General features: G+C 30.3%; 2 protein-coding genes and 1 long non-coding RNA gene across 5 annotated transcripts in view; 2 read left to right on the top strand and 1 right to left on the bottom strand.

The window, feature by feature from the left end:
* The first annotated feature begins 1,004 nt into the window (after positions 1–1,004).
* On the top strand, positions 1,005–5,603 carry LOC113517270 (isocitrate dehydrogenase [NADP] cytoplasmic). Of its 2 annotated transcripts, none has more exons than XM_052894625.1 (2): positions 1,005–1,154; positions 4,211–5,603. In XM_052894625.1, exon 2 carries the CDS (start codon positions 4,217–4,219, stop codon positions 5,441–5,443), a length of 1,227 nt encoding a protein of 408 aa, XP_052750585.1. In that variant the 5' UTR covers positions 1,005–1,154; positions 4,211–4,216; the 3' UTR covers positions 5,444–5,603. The 2 variants fall into 2 exon arrangements, with proteins under 2 accessions (XP_052750585.1, XP_026757704.2); XM_026901903.3 differs by lacking the exon at positions 1,005–1,154 and adding an exon at positions 1,256–1,414.
* The window catches only part of LOC128200620 (uncharacterized), a 28,284-nt gene continuing 12,384 nt past the window's right edge, over positions 2,001–17,900 (bottom strand). Inside the window, exons 2-3 of the long non-coding RNA XR_008252811.1 lie at positions 11,115–11,313; positions 2,001–3,970 (exon numbers count right to left, since the gene is read on the bottom strand). This is a non-coding gene — a long non-coding RNA (uncharacterized LOC128200620). The remainder of the gene's footprint in view (positions 3,971–11,114; positions 11,314–17,900) is intronic.
* Positions 11,221–17,900, top strand: part of LOC113517537 (uncharacterized) — a 55,247-nt gene continuing 48,567 nt past the window's right edge. For both annotated transcript variants that reach the window (XM_031912544.2, XM_026902235.3), the window contains exon 1: positions 11,221–11,417. In XM_031912544.2, the coding sequence (XP_031768404.2) occupies positions 11,358–11,417 (60 nt within the window). In that variant the 5' untranslated portion in view covers positions 11,221–11,357. The remainder of the gene's footprint in view (positions 11,418–17,900) is intronic.

The following is a 17,900-nucleotide window of genomic DNA, read 5'->3' as shown; positions in this document are numbered from 1 at the left end:
CCATGTTTCCTTTTATATATCGATATGATCTAAAACTGAATTATAAGTAATGATATGTTACAAAGATAAAGAGTGCTTAAAATTATGTGTAAATAATTAATTAATGATATTCATTGTATGTGGTTTCCCGTTAAAATGTCACACTTTAAAATAAAAATGTTATTCATATTATAATTATATTTAATTGTAATGATATTATAACTACAAATAGGGATATTTTTCTATATACGTATAATATTATATAAAAATAATAAAGTACGTATATATTCTCTATTACGAGTCTTTTTCATATGCTGTTTAACTCAGCACAATGTGTCCAACTATTGTTTAATGTCTCTAAGAGAGTTTGCATTATGTGCCTGTCCAAAATATTAGATTAAAAATTGCAGTAGAGTAAATAAAGTAACTAAATGTTCTAATACCTACTTATTTTATTGTCCATGTTTTTCCTAAGATTTAAAAATTTTATATTATAAACGCCTAGCTAAGCTTTTTTACGACAACTGTCTATATATTGGATGAAGGTGTATAGCATACAATACTATGGATATTTATTTATGTTTCTTGTTTTTAATTTTAATTATACTGTTGCTTTGAAAAGGTCATTCATTTTAATTTGGAGATTCCGTTGATACAAGGCGGGTGCCAACTCTTATAACATAGCGATTACTTTTTCTGTGATCCTAATGAATAAATAAATAAATGACAATACTGGTCTGCCAATTGTTTTATTTTTTGGCAAACATTATTACATAATTTTTTTCGCTATTTTATGTAAAAAATTTATCCTAACGAGATTTAGGGGAAATATAGTAATAATATATAGGCATTGTTAGAGAAAATTTTTGAAGAAAAGAAAGAGGCATGGACAAATTTGAATAAACTATTTCAGTTTTAGATTTTGTAATTTTTTAGTGTTTCCTTTTTTGTTATTTTTTTAGTTATTAAATGGCAAAATGTAGTGATAATTGAAATAAGTTTGGAATGAAAGTAAGTTAAATATTTTGTTATTTGGGTAAAAATAAAAAATAGCATCTGGCAACCCTGTTTTCGTGTTTATTTTAATTTTATTTTTCCTCTTCAATTATACAATAGCTAGGTCTTTGCCTGTTTTCATTTTTTCACTCTAGTTTGCCGTCTTCACATTTAGAAAGGTAACCAATTACTAGTTCTTATAATTATTGTAGTTATTAAATTATAATAAAAAAATATAGTATCTTTTCCGGTGTTGTGGCCACAAATTTTAACTACATATTATCATATCGCACTATCACTGTTTTAGCTATCTCTTTGCGGTTGTCAATTTTAATCAAGTTTCTTTCATTGTCATTCAGTTGTACAGCCGTTGTGTTAGTATAAACACACCCTTCTTTTCATTGTAATTATTTAAGTACAGAAGAAATTGAAATTCCGGGTAAGTTTTACTTAAAATGTTTGTTCATATCAAAGGTTATATTTTTCTTTTTTCTGTATTTGTATGTCGATTTTATGGTGTCATGTTCATACCTACTTCTGCCAGTGTTTGAACTTTGGACAGTCTAGCAAACAAATATTCAAGGCTTCTGATGTCTTCTTAAGATTGTTGTTACTAATTTATACATAGGTATATTTAAATATATCTATGTATTTAAGTATTTAACTTTAATACTTTCCATTAATATGTTATTTCGGTAGGTACATATATTAATACAATTAAATCTTTCATAAAGTATATTGGTCAATTTGATAATAATGTTTATATGTATCATGTTCATGTGTAAAATGACTATAAATAATTAAAATTTAATTTGAATTTTATTACTTTGATTACTTTAAAGTATTTAAAATGATTAATTTAGAGATTTAAAAAAATATGGTTTTCTATGTTTAAATGTAGTTCTGTTTATCTATTTTGTATTTTTACTACTAGATACCATTTTTGGTACTAGATGTTTGTGAGGAGACATAAATAAATATTATATTTTACCATAGATATTATTAGTATCTACTGGAAACACCTTGAATCTTTCAGAGTAGGTGAGAAACCATAGAAAGTCAACCATAAAAATTAAATATTTATTTTTTATAGTAATTTGTATACTTTTAAAAATAGCATGTATCTTAGTATTCTATTAATATTTATACCTACCTGTTTTTCATATGATTCTTTATATAACTTCTAGTGTGTATTATTTATAATACAATGTATATAACATAATAAACAGAGTTAATTATAAAAAATATATCAAGCAGAAACTTAATAGTATGATTATTATTAAAATTAAATGACTTTAGGAGACATAATAAAATATTAAAAAACAAAATTAAGAGCTTTGATATTATTAACTAATATGGTTTTAATGGAATTATATGTACTCATACTTTGTTTAAAAATTGTTGAAGATCTTACTTAGTTAATATAAAAAAGCTTTAAAAATTTGATAGATATTGACACTTTTCATTACTGGATTTCAGGCAGTAATTGATTTAGTATGTCTTAATTTTAAACTTGTAAATAATGAATATGCTCAATTACCCAATTTTAAAACTCATATATTACTTTAAAAACCTGAACTATGGTAAAAATAAAAAGTTGTAGGAAACCCAAAAATTTGCTAACTGTTAATGATAAAAGTTCAAACTGTTTTATGTTCATATACTCAGTAGTAAACATAAAGCAATAGACAAAATTTAGACATGTTTGTGATGCTCATGCTCAAAGTCAGAAAGGTAGGTTAGTTTATGATTGGTTTGATGAAAACTCAAAAAAAAAAAATTATAATTATTTTTACAAAATCTTTATGTTGATAAATCTTGAGATTTACTAGTAAAACCTAAGTTTTATCAATATACAGGCTTTTACAGTAACATATAAAATATTAAATTCTTTATATATTATACATACATGAGTATGTATTGTATTGTATGTATAAGTATTATCAGATTTCATGTTTTAAATTATCTCAAATAGATATAATGTTCAAAAGGTATTATATAATATGCATAATGTCATTCTATATAACTAGTATCTTGGCATCTTATTTCTCAAGTTACAGCATGTAACATCCATAATAAACAACAATTATCTGAAAAAGATATCCAAATAAAATCAAAACGATTATCGGATAGGACAAACATAGCAGAACAATCAATTCCCGTTATGTATTGTAATTAAAAATTTTATACAAATTTGAAAAATCATATAAATATTTAAAGTTTCATTCAAGTCAATGCTGTTTTAAAGATTAGCATAAAAAACATCATACACAATTTTTATATATGTATTAAAATGTTACATGTTAAAAGTCCTGCTGAAATTTTTGCTTCAATGATAACCTAAGTATTGTAAGTGGGTTATCATTATTGCTAAAATTTCATTGGAGCTGTTCGCCACAAAGTATACTTTTTATAGATAAGTGTGTAATATAAAATAAACAATTGACCAATTGTTTTAATCTGACATTGTTATCATTAAATTGAATATTTTTAATATTCATAAGTAATGCAGTGTTAAGCGATTTCAAGATTAATTTTATAAAATTTTGAACACATGAGTACTTTCTAATTAATATGTTTGTATACTGATATTAACAAATCATCTACGTCTACTGCTTACATACTTAGAAAAGCATACATACAGCATGAACCTCAATCCAATTTTTTTATTCCTTTATAGACCTATTTTGCTTTGGTGTATATTTTTTGTTTGCTGCTTTTTGTGATGATAAATTTACTTAATGATTTTATTTTATATTAACCTGTTGAGCATGGCTTATTGTAATAAATTGTTGAAGTTCAAATTATTTATTTGTTAAAAATATATAATCATTATATCATTAATATTGTACTTTCTTCTTCTTCTTCTTTTCGTTAATGGCAATTGGTCGCTATTTTACGACCATTTCTGCCAGCGTCATGTATAAGAGGCTCGTACTGGAGATAGAAATTATATCTAAACCACTGGTCTAACTTTGAAGTTTTTGGTATAAAGCTGAAAAAGACAACACAACACAATATGAGTTAATATTGTACTTTATAAAACCATACTACTATTCTCATAGCATTAATGTCTTTAGTAGTAAGCAATAAATTCTGCTAAACATTAAATTTTGGCAACACTTAATCGATCAAATTTAAAGAAATTAAAATCTATTTGATATATTAATAATGTTGTAATATTATTACACTTATTTACAATATAAACACAATAAATTGTTTTTTTTTTTTTCAGAGCAACATGTCGAAGATAAAGGCTGGACCCGTCGTTGACATCCTTGGCGATGAAATGACAAGAATTATCTGGGATCTGATTAAAAATAAGCTTATTTTACCATTTTTAGACATTGAATTGCACACATATGACTTGGGCATGGAATATCGTGACCAGACAGATGATCAGGTCACCATTGATTGTGCTAATGCTATAAAAAAGTACAATGTTGGTATTAAATGCGCCACCATAACACCTGATGAAAAAAGGGTGGAAGAATTTAAATTAAAAAAGATGTGGAAGAGCCCTAATGGAACTATCCGTAATATTCTTGGAGGTACTGTATTTAGAGAGGCTATTATTTGCAAAAATATTCCTCGTCTTGTAACTGGTTGGGAAAAACCAATTATCATCGGCCGTCATGCTCATGCTGATCAGTACAAAGCAACAGATTTTGTTGTACCTGGTGAAGGTAAACTTGAATTGATTTGGACACCTCCATCAGGAGAGCCAATCAGACAAGTTGTGAATGATTTCAAGGGCGCTGGTGTAGCTCTTGGTATGTTTAATACTGATGCATCTATAATCGACTTTGCTCATTCGTCATTCAAATATGCTCTGGACAGGAAGTATCCACTTTATCTGAGCACAAAGAATACCATTCTTAAAAAGTATGATGGTCGTTTCAAGGATATTTTCCAGGAAATATATGATAAGCAGTACAAAGCGCAATTTGAAGCTGCTGGCATCTGGTATGAACACAGATTGATTGATGATATGGTTGCCTACGCAATGAAATCAGAGGGTGGCTTTGTATGGGCTTGCAAAAATTATGATGGCGATGTACAATCTGATTCAGTAGCTCAGGGTTATGGATCTTTGGGTCTTATGACATCTGTTCTTATTTGCCCTGATGGAAAAACTGTTGAGGCTGAAGCAGCTCATGGCACTGTGACCAGGCATTACAGATTCTATCAACAAGGAAAGGAGACCTCCACCAATCCTATTGCTTCTATCTTTGCATGGACCAGAGGTCTTTTACATCGTGCCAAACTGGATAACAATCAGGAACTTAAGAGATTTGCTGAAACTCTTGAAAATGTTTGTATTAGCACAATTGAATCTGGTGTAATGACTAAAGATCTTGCTATTTGTATCAAGGGCATGAACAATGTACAGAGATCAGACTATTATGAAACCTTCGAATTTATGGACAAACTAGCCGAAAATCTTAGAAAGAGTTTAGGCAAGTGACTATCTATTCAACAGTCGAAATGTAATCTATAAGATTTTTATCTTATAAAATCATTTATTTTTGGCATATGGGTATATAGGGAAGGTATTTTTTTTACTTAACTAAAGCAGTTATTTATTTGTATTTTATTTTTTTCAATAAATGTATTATTTTACAGAGCCTTAACAATATTATAATTACAAAACTTTCCCTACACTATTAAGTGCTAGTTTCCTCTTTCTTATATTTCCATTTTTAATTGCCGGCCGATGCAGTTTGACGCAAAAGCGACGCGACGATTAACATAGTACACAATTTTTCGGTACATCTTATCAATGACATTTGTACCTGTTGTAAATAGTTACTTTTTTTACACTACTAAGGTGGCAAATAAGCACACGGCCCACCTGATGGTAGGCAGTTACCGTAGCCTATGAACGGCTACGATACCAGGGCCATTACGCGCATATTGCCGACCCTGAAGAAACCTCTTTACAAACCCCATTTTAAGATCCCTTTGCTGTAATCTCTTGGAAAAGCCTCAACCGTTCGTCGTAGGTAACATCTTTGTACACGATCTGAAACCGCGCTATACATAATCATCCAAGCTCTAAGGTATTGTTAACATTGAATTTTCAATTAGCATAATTAGATTCGTTACTATCGGTCGACTCGCTGTAGGTACTTACTACTTGTAAAGTCAAATAATTGCTTATGTATATATTTATATACAAGTACATAAATTATTGCTTTTTCATTCTTAAATATTTTTAAAACAAATTTATTTCATACAGTACCACTTTTAATGAGCAATTATAATCTAAATTAGTTACTGTATAATAAATAATACCTATCAGTTTTGAAATATCTTAATTCTCATACATGTTACAACTGTCTAGGATAAGCGACTGTTGTGCCGTATCCTAATATGGGCTATATATATGGTTGGGACATAGTACGATTATGCTTAAATCTCCTACTTTAGATCAGCCAACATCTTTCATATTAGATAATTTTCGAAAGCAATTTAAATGTACTGCATACAAAATGCTTTGATAAGGTTCAGGCTGACACGAAACATCATTAGGTCATTAAATATTAGGTCACTATAAATACGTTTTATGGACCTATCAAATAAATATACCTGCTTAGAATAGATTGGTGGTTGTAAAATAAAATCCAATGTTTTGTATTAACCCTCCTGAATGGCCATATTGAAAAAATTTACATATTTTATATCATGAATTGACCATTGAGATGTTGATGTCATCTTATCTGACTAGGGCATTGGCCGTACTCTACACACAGTGCTAATCCTAAACCCCGAGGCGTAAATACATATACTGGCTGTAGCCTGCGGTTTTATTCATTTGAACTGGAATAAATGGTACCCTATGTCTTAATTTAAAACATAGAGTAATATTAATCATATATTAGACCATAATAAGGCACCAAGTTTCATTCGAATCAATTTAGCCATTTAAATAAGAAAAATCTAAACAAATTTTTAATTTATTATTTTTTTCCATATTTATCCACAGGTAATTTAATAGAGTATCTATCTATCTATAACTTCATGATTCATTTACGTATGTAAATCTGTTTATAAATAGCGCTCAAGTAAAAAAATCTTATCAAATTCGTGATTTGCTTGTAGTTAAAAAATTCATCACTTACTCTTTGTACTCATTAAATAAGTATATGGACCAATATTTATGTCTATAAAAATCATGTTACTAATTATATATATATGGATTATAACAAAATTTATCTCTGTTATAAATTTTGTTATGAAATACCATACATTGGTACGGCTTAATTTTTTACAAAAGATTCATTTATGAATATATTGCAATATTTACATACCTATTTATTTAATATAACGTGAGTAGTATGGTCTTACGGTCTTTATATTGGAGTATCTATAGAGGATACCTACAATGAAACGCTTTTATTTGGATAATAGATTTAATTGACGCTGACTTTTAATCATTCTACAATAATTTCGATAAAATTCTTAAGTAATATTTTAAAAACTTAGTTGCAGGTTGTACATTAGTAGATCTATAACCATTCTTAAGAGCTACGTTCTCAGTATGGAGTTATATAAAGATTTTTGTTATTGCTGTGATTACGTACATGTTGATAAGTTTATATGGTATTTTAAATAATATTATTTTATGAAACAATTTTAAAAAATACTAAATTTAGTTCATATTTACTGTTATTATTGCAACTTAAAAGATAAATTTTCAAGGACGAACCTCAAAGGTCTATACTTCTATATCTATTAAATGGTAACCATTGCGTGTTCCCGTTCTTGAAAACTAACAACTTATGACTCCGTTACTAGTAAATTTTACCGTCATTATATAAGCACAACGTCGAAACATCGAGATAACCCAGGTAAATTATCATAGTTTACCTAAATGATTGCGTTAATTTCTCTCTCTTATAAACCATGCAACGCGGAAGTCTAAAAGTTGACATACAAGCGCAGCTGCTATACGGTAGAAAAACGAGTGAGATTAAGAAATAGACTACAGAGGTTCCCAAGTAGACAATTTGTACAAAGTCCCCCTCTGGTATTTGATAAAAATATACAAAAACTTTTTATTACATTGAAGTGGTAAACAAACAAACGGTCCACCTGATCGTAAGCGGTTACCATAGTCTATGATCGCCTGCAATACCTAGGTTGCTAACTCTCGAAAGGGCCAACCCGGGAGAGTTATTAAAAGTAAATCATTAAATATTTTTGAAATTTGTATTTCTTTTCGAGCAGCGTCTAATATTTGTCGGTTTTTATTACAAAATCATAAAAGTTTTTACATGAAAATTCTAATTTCGTTAGTACTAGTAACTCTGCTTTTACTAAAGAAATACTCATTAGGTTTCTTTTATTGCTCCATCATACTGATAACATGCTTGCATAAAGCATTAGAGACAGGAATGGAAGGAACAAACGTGACTACTCTTTTCAATTCAGGACAGGGATTTCTATCTTTCGATTTCGTAAAGAAGTCAACCCAGCATAAATCCACTCTATTTTCTTCAACGAGATGTGGTCGCATCTCACGCAAAAGTCCAACTCCATCGAACAATTTGTCACTATCTAAGTCAATATTTTTAGAAAAGCCGGAGAAATTATTGCATTCCGGGAGATCAGGAGGTTAACCATTGTTACAGGAAGGGCAACGCATGGAGGGTATCATGGGCGAAACAGTATACTCTGTTATGTCCATGGTACTGCTCATGCCTATAGCTGACGGTTACCACTTTCCATCAGGTCGTCAGCTTGTTTGCCATTCTAAGTTGTATAAAAAATATATAGCTATATCTCCCCAGATCAATAATAATTATTACGTTATTATTATTACACTAATCGTATTACGCGGCTTTGCCTGCGTATATTGAGATAAAAAGCAGGTATCCCGTTGTTTGCTGCATATGTTCACTTTTTACAACACAGGGGCAAACGAGCATACGGCTCACCTGATGGTAAGTGACTACCACCGCCCATGATCACCCACAACACCAAAGGCATTGCAGATATACTGCCGGCCTTTTAAAAAGGAATATGCTCTTTTCTTGAAGGTTATTATGTCGTATCACTGTGTATTAAATCTGTTTAACCGTTCTTTTAATAGATGAAGGTGAATAGCAAGACACTAATAAAGGATGAAATCAAATTAATAGGCCAGCGAAGAATTAAAGCTGAATTAACTACAATGCTTTCCAGGGAAAAGTCATATGTAAGGCAACCTGATTAGACATAGTCCCTTCCCCACCAACGTCTAAACAGCTGTATTTAGTTTTTATATTCGTACAGAACCGTTGGTAGATAAGTCCTAATCGCAATTGGCCGGTTTTTTTATTCATAAACTCCATTCCGTAATAAAGTAGATACCTATAGTATAATTTTGCGGAAATATTTTCATGGGCAATATGCGTGTTCGTTGTCGGGTGTATTCTATTGATCTGGAATTTCCGTGCATTTTTAAACATAGACATTTAACATGCCGCTTGGAACATGCATATCTAAATTAATTAGTCGGTGGATATTACCTTGTTTTCACTGGAAAAATGCAGTGATTAAGTAGGTTTTTTTTATAATTCTATAACACAATTTGTAACTTTATTGAAAAGTTTTGCTGCCCTCTAGATGGACATTTTTAAAATGGCGGTTTTTTATGTTTATGTTATGCGATATCTTTTTTAATTCTAAACTAACTTGGGATTTTCAAAAAAGAGGATTTATTTTTGTAATCAATTAGAGAGGTTCGATTGAATGTTAAGTATGTACCTATCCAGAGTCACAAATTTTAAGTATACTTCTATCCACTAGATCGACTTAAAATTTAGTATAGGCAATTAGTAATATAGCTCTTTATGGTAACTTTGTTGCTGTGTGGGTCCACCATACAATAGGCCACCCCTTACTTTCCCATGGGTGTCGTAAGAGGTGATTAAGGGAGGGCGAGGGATGGGCAGCAGCGTTCCTCTTAAAACATTTCCAAAGCCTAACTACGTTTATCAATCTGCCTGCCAAGCATGGCAACAACTGGCAAAACCCCCAAAGGGGAGGCTTATGTTCAACAGTGGACAGTTAAGGTGATGATGATGTTAGTTAATTTTAATCTTTCACGTTGTTTACCCACCTTGTGTCGTGATCACATCATGGTACAATCCACGTCGGAATGTCGGCCATAAAGGAGCATGTTCATCTGTGAAGCTTTTACATCGCGTTAAGTCCCGATTGTGTATTTAAAATAAATGATGATGTTGTTGTATAGTTTACTGTCAACCCAAATCCTCAATAATGTACAGCTGTGCTTTTGTTTTCAAAACCGCTGGAATGGGTCTAATGGTGAAGCCTAGAGAATCCTTTTTTATCATCATTTCTATATACAAAGAACCTATTCTATTTGTTTCTATTCTTCGGTAGTATAATTTTCTTCAGTAGCGCGTAAAGATGCATCAATCCCAAAAACGGATTTAAGATGGAATTCTGTCCAGGTAATGCAATGTCAGTCCAACTTCGCAAGTTTAATATTAAATTTCATATATGCGATTTTTGCATTTACAGTCAACGTACAGCATACAAAGAAATGCAGTCGTGGAATATAGTATTAAATTATATAATTATTAATGTCTGCGTGCAGCAGACAAACGCCTGAAGTTCAAGGATGGTCATAGGTATTTGACGTCATCAAAAATTTCACGCATATGCTAATAACATCTACTCAGTAAATTACCAAATTTCGCCATAAATTCTCATTATCTTTACTAATATAATAAATGTGAAAGAGAATTCTTTTGTTTATTTGTAACCTCTTGATGTTTAAACGGCTCAACCAATCATTATAATATTTGGTTTACATACAGGTATTATTTATAATAGGTACTATTTGGGATGGAAAAAGACAGCTCATTTTTGTCCCGGTTAATGAACGGTCGCAAAGAGTAGGAGGTAATTAGTATTAATAATAAATTTTCATACTCAATCTTAAAAATTATATTTGTGCCGGTACTAAAATATACTTACTTACTACAAAGAACCTCATCAAATCGATGTATACCTACACTATCCTCTCGTAAGGCTTACCCTAATGTGGTGAATCGGTTAAATTTTTCTATTACTAAGTCCCTACGAGACGGGTCGGCAAATAACTTTTCTTAGTGAATTACCGGCGGTTTCCCCTACAAGATCGGCCCTCCCGCCATCTCTCCCTCCGAGTGGAGTGCGCCATTCAACGACGGTTCGCGAAGCTCTCACGGTGCTTACCGCTTAGTACTTCAGTTTGGCGGGCTTAGCGTACGCCAACAGACGCCTCGGTCATCTCTTACCGGATTGGCGGGAACTCCTCGCGCACGTCCTGAACGTAACCTACAACAAACAATAAATTTTTGTTTATGTGTAAATCGTGAAAGATGTCCCTTAAATCGAGCTACTTGATGCTCTTGCCATTACTCATCTTAAATAACGTTACGGTAAGCTTTCAGATTTTTAATATGAATGTCTTAGACTTGGTTATTTTTATTTGGTAGCAAATAAGGTATGGTAATAAGAACAAATGAGGTATAGTAATAAAAATACCCTAATCTGTAATTACTTATACAATTGCAGTCTAGCAGTATATTTATTTAATGAGTAATACATAATAGTCAATAAAGGTAGATTTACAGAACAAATGTTTACCTTATACATCAAGTAATTATACCTGAAAGTATAATTCAGGGAAGTTCATCGTAGTGACAATTTCAAGCGAATGTTGCGTGATTTTAAGAATAAATTTTTTTTTTATATCCATTTAAACGTAAAATTTATTATTACATATTTAACTGCAATCATTTTCAACTACCTACTTATTTAATATTTTGTTGTTTTTAATAAGAATTTATTTTTATGAAAAGCTTCCTATATAGAACAGAATCAGAATTATTCTAGACTTACATTCAGTAAAACATTAAGTTATGCCCTAAGGTTATGACACTGTTATATTTTTTTCCCGTGATGACTGCAAACAATTTTATGAATATTTAAAAATAACACACTTTTTAAAGTTCGTGCTTATTTAAAATACACTGCATTTCAATTAAAATACAAAAAGAAAATTAATATATTTTTTTATTTTAATTTTAATGAGTAAGAATAATATGTACTAAAGCCACTAAAGGTCAATGACAATATATAAATTACACTGCAACGGATTATATTATTTAAATGCGCCCATAACTCAAGTTACATTGGCATCTCATCTAGCCGAGGGCTGATAATTGTACAGCGGAACCAAAACATGCTTATTTGTACAAACGTTCATCTACCACGTGTATAATCGTTTAAACATCCATTAACATACGATAAGCATCGATAACTACTAACAGTAACAGTTGCAACATCGTAAGTTCATAAGCAAATCGATCTGCGTTCAAAAGTCGATTGGGACAACTTGAATCTTGCTTCGATGATTATACCTTTAGATGAAATCTACAAACACTTGGCATACACAAATTGATAAAAATATGTAATTTTTGATACCACATTTATTATTATTTATTAAGCTTTAGCCAGAAGTCATTAACCAAAAAGAAATGCATGTCATTACAAACATGAACTTAAATTACTATAATATAATAATTTTAAAGTTAATACTAGTTTCAGCCATTAGATATTCAATACCAGAATATATAAAACTTCAACTTTGTTACTCAATAAAAAGGGTTTATATTTGAAAAACGAAGTAAACAGAGCATAATGATGTTTATCTTTATCAAAGACTGTAATTGATATCCTAGAAAAAAATAAATAAAAAATGTATTACCTGTTAGAATCATTAAACTTCAAAATTTAAAATCTATCTAATCTGGGAATCTTCAATTGAATTATTTGCAGCAATTAAAAATGACGTACTTCGTTATTTTTTTTTAATATATATCGGCCATTTACTATTCTTGGGTAACTGAATTCGGGCCCGTTTTTGACACTATGCTCCACCTTGAAGTATATGATGCAGTCTCGCATATCGAAATACCATACATATCGAAGGGCGTATCCAGAAGCAGCCATAAGCCGATGAGAACCGCTAGTTCGCCATATCAATTACTACTGCCGCTCTGGTGCACCCAATTACTGGCTTTGCTTCACATAATTCTTATACGGGACATTAATACCATCCGTCGGAAAATCATACAGTTTTAACAAAAATTACACAGTTTGAAGTTTATATTAGACAGTTATATAAACAGAGATTATTATTTTTGTTTTTTTTTTCTTTACGTACTTTTTTTTTATTGTATTGACTTGCAGTTGGATCGTAGAATTCAGAAGAAATATAAAAAAGAAACTATAAACGGTAATAGGGTAATTAATTTTAATAATAATTTACTAATAGGTAAAATATCTCTGTGTCCTTAGATTTTTTACTAATGAATCCTAGTATCAGTTATTATCATGACAATAAATATAGATAGTATGTAGGTATATACCAAATTTTATTTATTGTTAGTTAATTCATTAAGGCGCCAAGAAGAAATATATAAACTTTCATATATAGAAACCACTGGTATCCTTTAAGAAGAGTGTTCTACGACCGAAATTGAACGATTCTCAAAGAAACGTGCGTTGAAGAACGACAAAAAATGTTGACTCTTTAATACAATTTTAACTAGTCGCAACGTATTAGTATGGAAATGTCACAATTGTTTGTCTAATGACTTCGACTCTATCTTGTATAGTATTGAAATAGTATTTGTGATTCACGGAATTTTGATTAAAGCCGCATAAAGCTGTATAAAACTGAACTAGCGCGCGTGGGAATCGTCTCTGTCCATGCAATTAGGGAACGCCGGGAGCGGAGGCAGTTCAATTACCGCACGCGTTGTTTTTATTGCCATTCGTCTTGTGGAAGCATTGAAAACTTCCGAAACCATTTGCATACGAACATCAAAATGCTTAAAAATGTTAGTTATGTTAACATTTATGAAGTTTTTGATATATTTCTATATTTATAGCAGACAACCAATAACAGTTACGTTTTAATAGAGATGGTAATGTGTAGCCCGCGAGTAGTTTATACAACGTATATAACTGCTTTTTTACATCAACCATATATTGGACAACCTTATTTTTTCTATAATGCATATGCTGCGTTATCTTAGATAAAAAATAGAATTACGAGTATGTTATGCTATGTCTATAATTTATATATGTGATATATGCAAAAAATATGTACCTAAGTATTTTTATATAAATATTTTTGTGCTGAAACAGCAATATAGTCTTGTTTCGATATGAAAATAAGATAGTCAAATGTAATTTGGAACTCAAAAATACAATACATTGTCTCATTATATCATCAGTATTTTATTTAATAATTGTGAGTTTCATAATTATTTAAATCTATGGGATTTACTTCCGTGTTAGTGTCATATAAATATTATTACGATGAAACTCGCAGTATTTAGGTACTTGGAGCAAAATCTTAAGTCATTATTTTATATTTCCATATTAAAAGCGATTGTTACCACTTTATATCCGTTCGTTTATTATTTATAACACTAATTTACTGAGAAAATAAAATTAGTTAATTAAACCAGTTTCAAATGCAACGATACCTTGTAACGAGACAGATAAATCAATGCTGATGATGAAATAGTAAAAAAATAAATCAGTATATCTATGGTAAAAATCGTAAAAATGGAAATCATGGTGCCCACCTCAAAAAAGGTAACGCGCACGTGACACCCCTAGTGTTACAGGCGTTCGTCGGCTACAGTAACTATTTACCATCAGACAGGCTGCATGCTTGTTTGTCATTTTTGTGGTATAAAAAAAGGATCGAAACAAAACTTCAAAAAATAAGTCTATATATACATATATGCATTTTTTAAGAACTAAAGCCCTCTCTAGAAAATAATTTTAAAACCGCTAATGGGTAAATCTAGAGTGAAATTAATTAAAGTGTCCTGATTTAATACTCCTACATAAACAAAACGAAAATATAATGCACGGTGTGGTACAAATAATTATTACTTAATGAATTAATACAATTTCATTTTTTACAGTAAGTCTTGTTATCAATCAGACGATGCGTAACAAAACACGTCAACGCAATGTAAATCACTCGCTATGGTAGGCAAGTGAGAAAGTGATTTGTTGGAAAAAAATACACCTACCTATTCGTTAAGTATGTGTTGCCACTCCATGTCATCGACCCAATCCAATTAAAATTGCATAATAGAAGCTTTTTTCGTCGTGAATCAAATTAGTTTTTTAAACGTTACAAATTTACGATAAGTATTCTGATAATGTCAATGTCAGTTATCTGTAATCAGTGATGGTAGATCACCAGATACGTATTGAGGACGAAGTATGCAGTATAATATAAAGATAATAAGTAAACCAAAATATATATTTTCTTCTTTTATTTTTGCGTTTCCTAACGCAAATGTAAAAAATACAGTGGAACATATAACCTTCTCCTTTTTTTAAATCGATTAAAAACAGCAAATGTGGCCGTAATTCGTTTATTAGATACAAGTACCTTCAGTAAACGTGGTCGGAGACTTCTGTATTCTAAATTGTCTAACAGAAAACAAAATTTTTGTTCCTATATTTCTTATATTATGCATCATATTTCATATAATAATTAGCATAATTTACCGAATATTACTACGAAATAATTCAAGTAATAAATACAACTACTAATTATAAAGGAAATTTTATGTTTTAAAATAGACATGTAAATCTAGGGCATTAAAATAGTTACCGATATTTTAAATGCAAATGTCAATTTGTTTGTTTACTTGTTTTTTACCTCATAGGGCCTTAACGGCTCAGCCAATTGTCATAATATACACAAAATATACGGAATAGAGGTCATAGGCTACTATTTAAGCACGTCACTGTACATATTCTGGTTACGCGGATGAAGCCACGGGTAAAAGCTAGTTATAAATAATTGAGTCCTGGTGAAAGCTGAATATTTGGATCGTTAACATTTTGCAATGATATTAGATCTGTAAAGCTCTAAACGTGACAGTTAGATGCCTATTGTTGTCCCACAAACTAAAATAGCATCACGTGTACCTATATAAACTAATCTTGTTAAAAGATATGATCTTATCTCACTTTAACAGTACATTGAACTTAATACCAGACCAATTTCGATTGGGTACGTTTACTTTCCAAAAAAAATTGCATGCGTAAAGAGAATTTCAACAAACTACAATGCTATTGTAGCGCGACTAAAGTCCCAATTAGGAGCACTGTTATCTTATTTCTACTATTGTTGTATCACTATTTTATAAGTATCCGTCATTATAACAGAAGCTGGTTTTGCTTCTCACGCAGTGCTTTTTGAGAATATCTACTGATTTTAGAAGCACGTAAACACTTTCTCGTTTTAGTTGTCGTTGAACTTTTTTTTATTACCGAATAGACTTACTTTTAATAAAATTTATCAAATTTTAATGCTCTCCAAGACATTTCAGTTTTTATTTTCCTTTCGATTATTATCCTATTTATACCATAACTAGTTTCAACCTGCAATCTCATCCGTACATGTTTATCGATATGGAATAAAATATTAAATTTAAACCAAATTTCATGATGTTAGATTAAGCTATTAATTTACAAAAAATAAAATAAAATAAATAGCAAATAAACGAATAATACAATATCGCTAATAAGGAATAGTAAGAATTACTTATAAAAAAAATTAAACAATTTACAAAAAAAAATTACATCTAAGAGACGAACAACTAATACTTGAATGTATGTATTATTTGACCATAAAAATGTATATCGACTTATCGATGTACATTTTTATATACATCTTAATATATAATGAGAGATATCACGACTAAGGATGGCAGGAACAAACTAGCACTGAATAAAATCAAGTCCAATCACATATTGAATGGACATGGTCAGTCAGTCGGTACCGTTGCTTATGGACCTGCCGTCAATGATCGGGTCGCTGTGCCTACGACCCTGTATGCCCTATCGATCCATATAACTGCAGTTTACAAAGCTATCACCAACTTGCGGCCCGTAATTTCATTTTCAATCTAATAATATTTAATATATTCTTACATTATTATAGATACTTACTTACCTACACATTACGAGTAATTACTACTTATAACTTTGAATGAAACATTTAATGATCAACAAACGACAATTTTAATGTATTTCGTATAGTATTTTTTATATTATCCTCTTGCTGTCGATCAAATATCCATCTAGTGCGACTATCGCAGTACTTAAAGCTTGATATAGAAGTATAAATTTATCTTAATTTAAAATTTTATTAAGTAAAAAATTGCAGCTTCAATATATTTAATATAAAAGTTGGTAGTAAATCCTGTTATGTGCAGTTTATTTTTTTATTAAACTTAGTATGATGAACTTAACCACCGCCTAAAGATATAAACAGCACCATGGACGTAACATAATCATTATTATCAAAAATTATTCAGTATTATTGAAGATGTCGCGTAAAATTTAAAAATATAGGTAATTTAAAAACTTACATTTTTAACTCATTTACAAATTACAAATATAGTTTAGGTTTATTTTAATTTTTAATGAAACATAACAATACAGTTTCAGTCCATATATTATTTATTACTTATTTCTCAGTTTACCTAATGGTTGTCTGGTAGAGTACACCGTCCGGTGTTAAGTCCCCATTATATATCTATGTTTCACTATGTATTAAAGTTTAAATAAATAAATGAATATAACCAACTGACATCACATTGAATCCCCTTTAGATTAAAAAAAATATTCATATATCATAAATATTCAAAAAAATCGTATTATTTCTTGTATTCTTCAGAATATGTAGCCCTGCTGAGAAAATAATTGAGAAGGGCTAATAAAGCTTCGAGAGATTGCGAATGTAGTTATTAAATTTATTTAACGTATCACCTCTCCTCTGCAGGACCTACTTTACTGCTCAACTGTGT

Source organism: Galleria mellonella, unplaced genomic scaffold (genome assembly GCF_026898425.1).
Source record: "Galleria mellonella isolate WM207_F2 unplaced genomic scaffold, CSIRO_AGI_GalMel_v1 utg223, whole genome shotgun sequence".
In the NCBI taxonomy this organism is placed as follows: domain Eukaryota; kingdom Metazoa; phylum Arthropoda; class Insecta; order Lepidoptera; family Pyralidae; genus Galleria; species Galleria mellonella.
The sequence above is the reverse complement of the archived record's forward strand: the minus strand, read 5'-3'. Positions and strand labels throughout refer to the sequence as shown.

Bases quoted from the DNA above. Each gene is read 5' to 3' on its own strand.
- LOC113517270 (XM_052894625.1), top strand. From the start codon at position 4,217: ATGTCGAAGATAAAGGCTGGACCCGTCGTTGACATCCTTGGCGATGAA.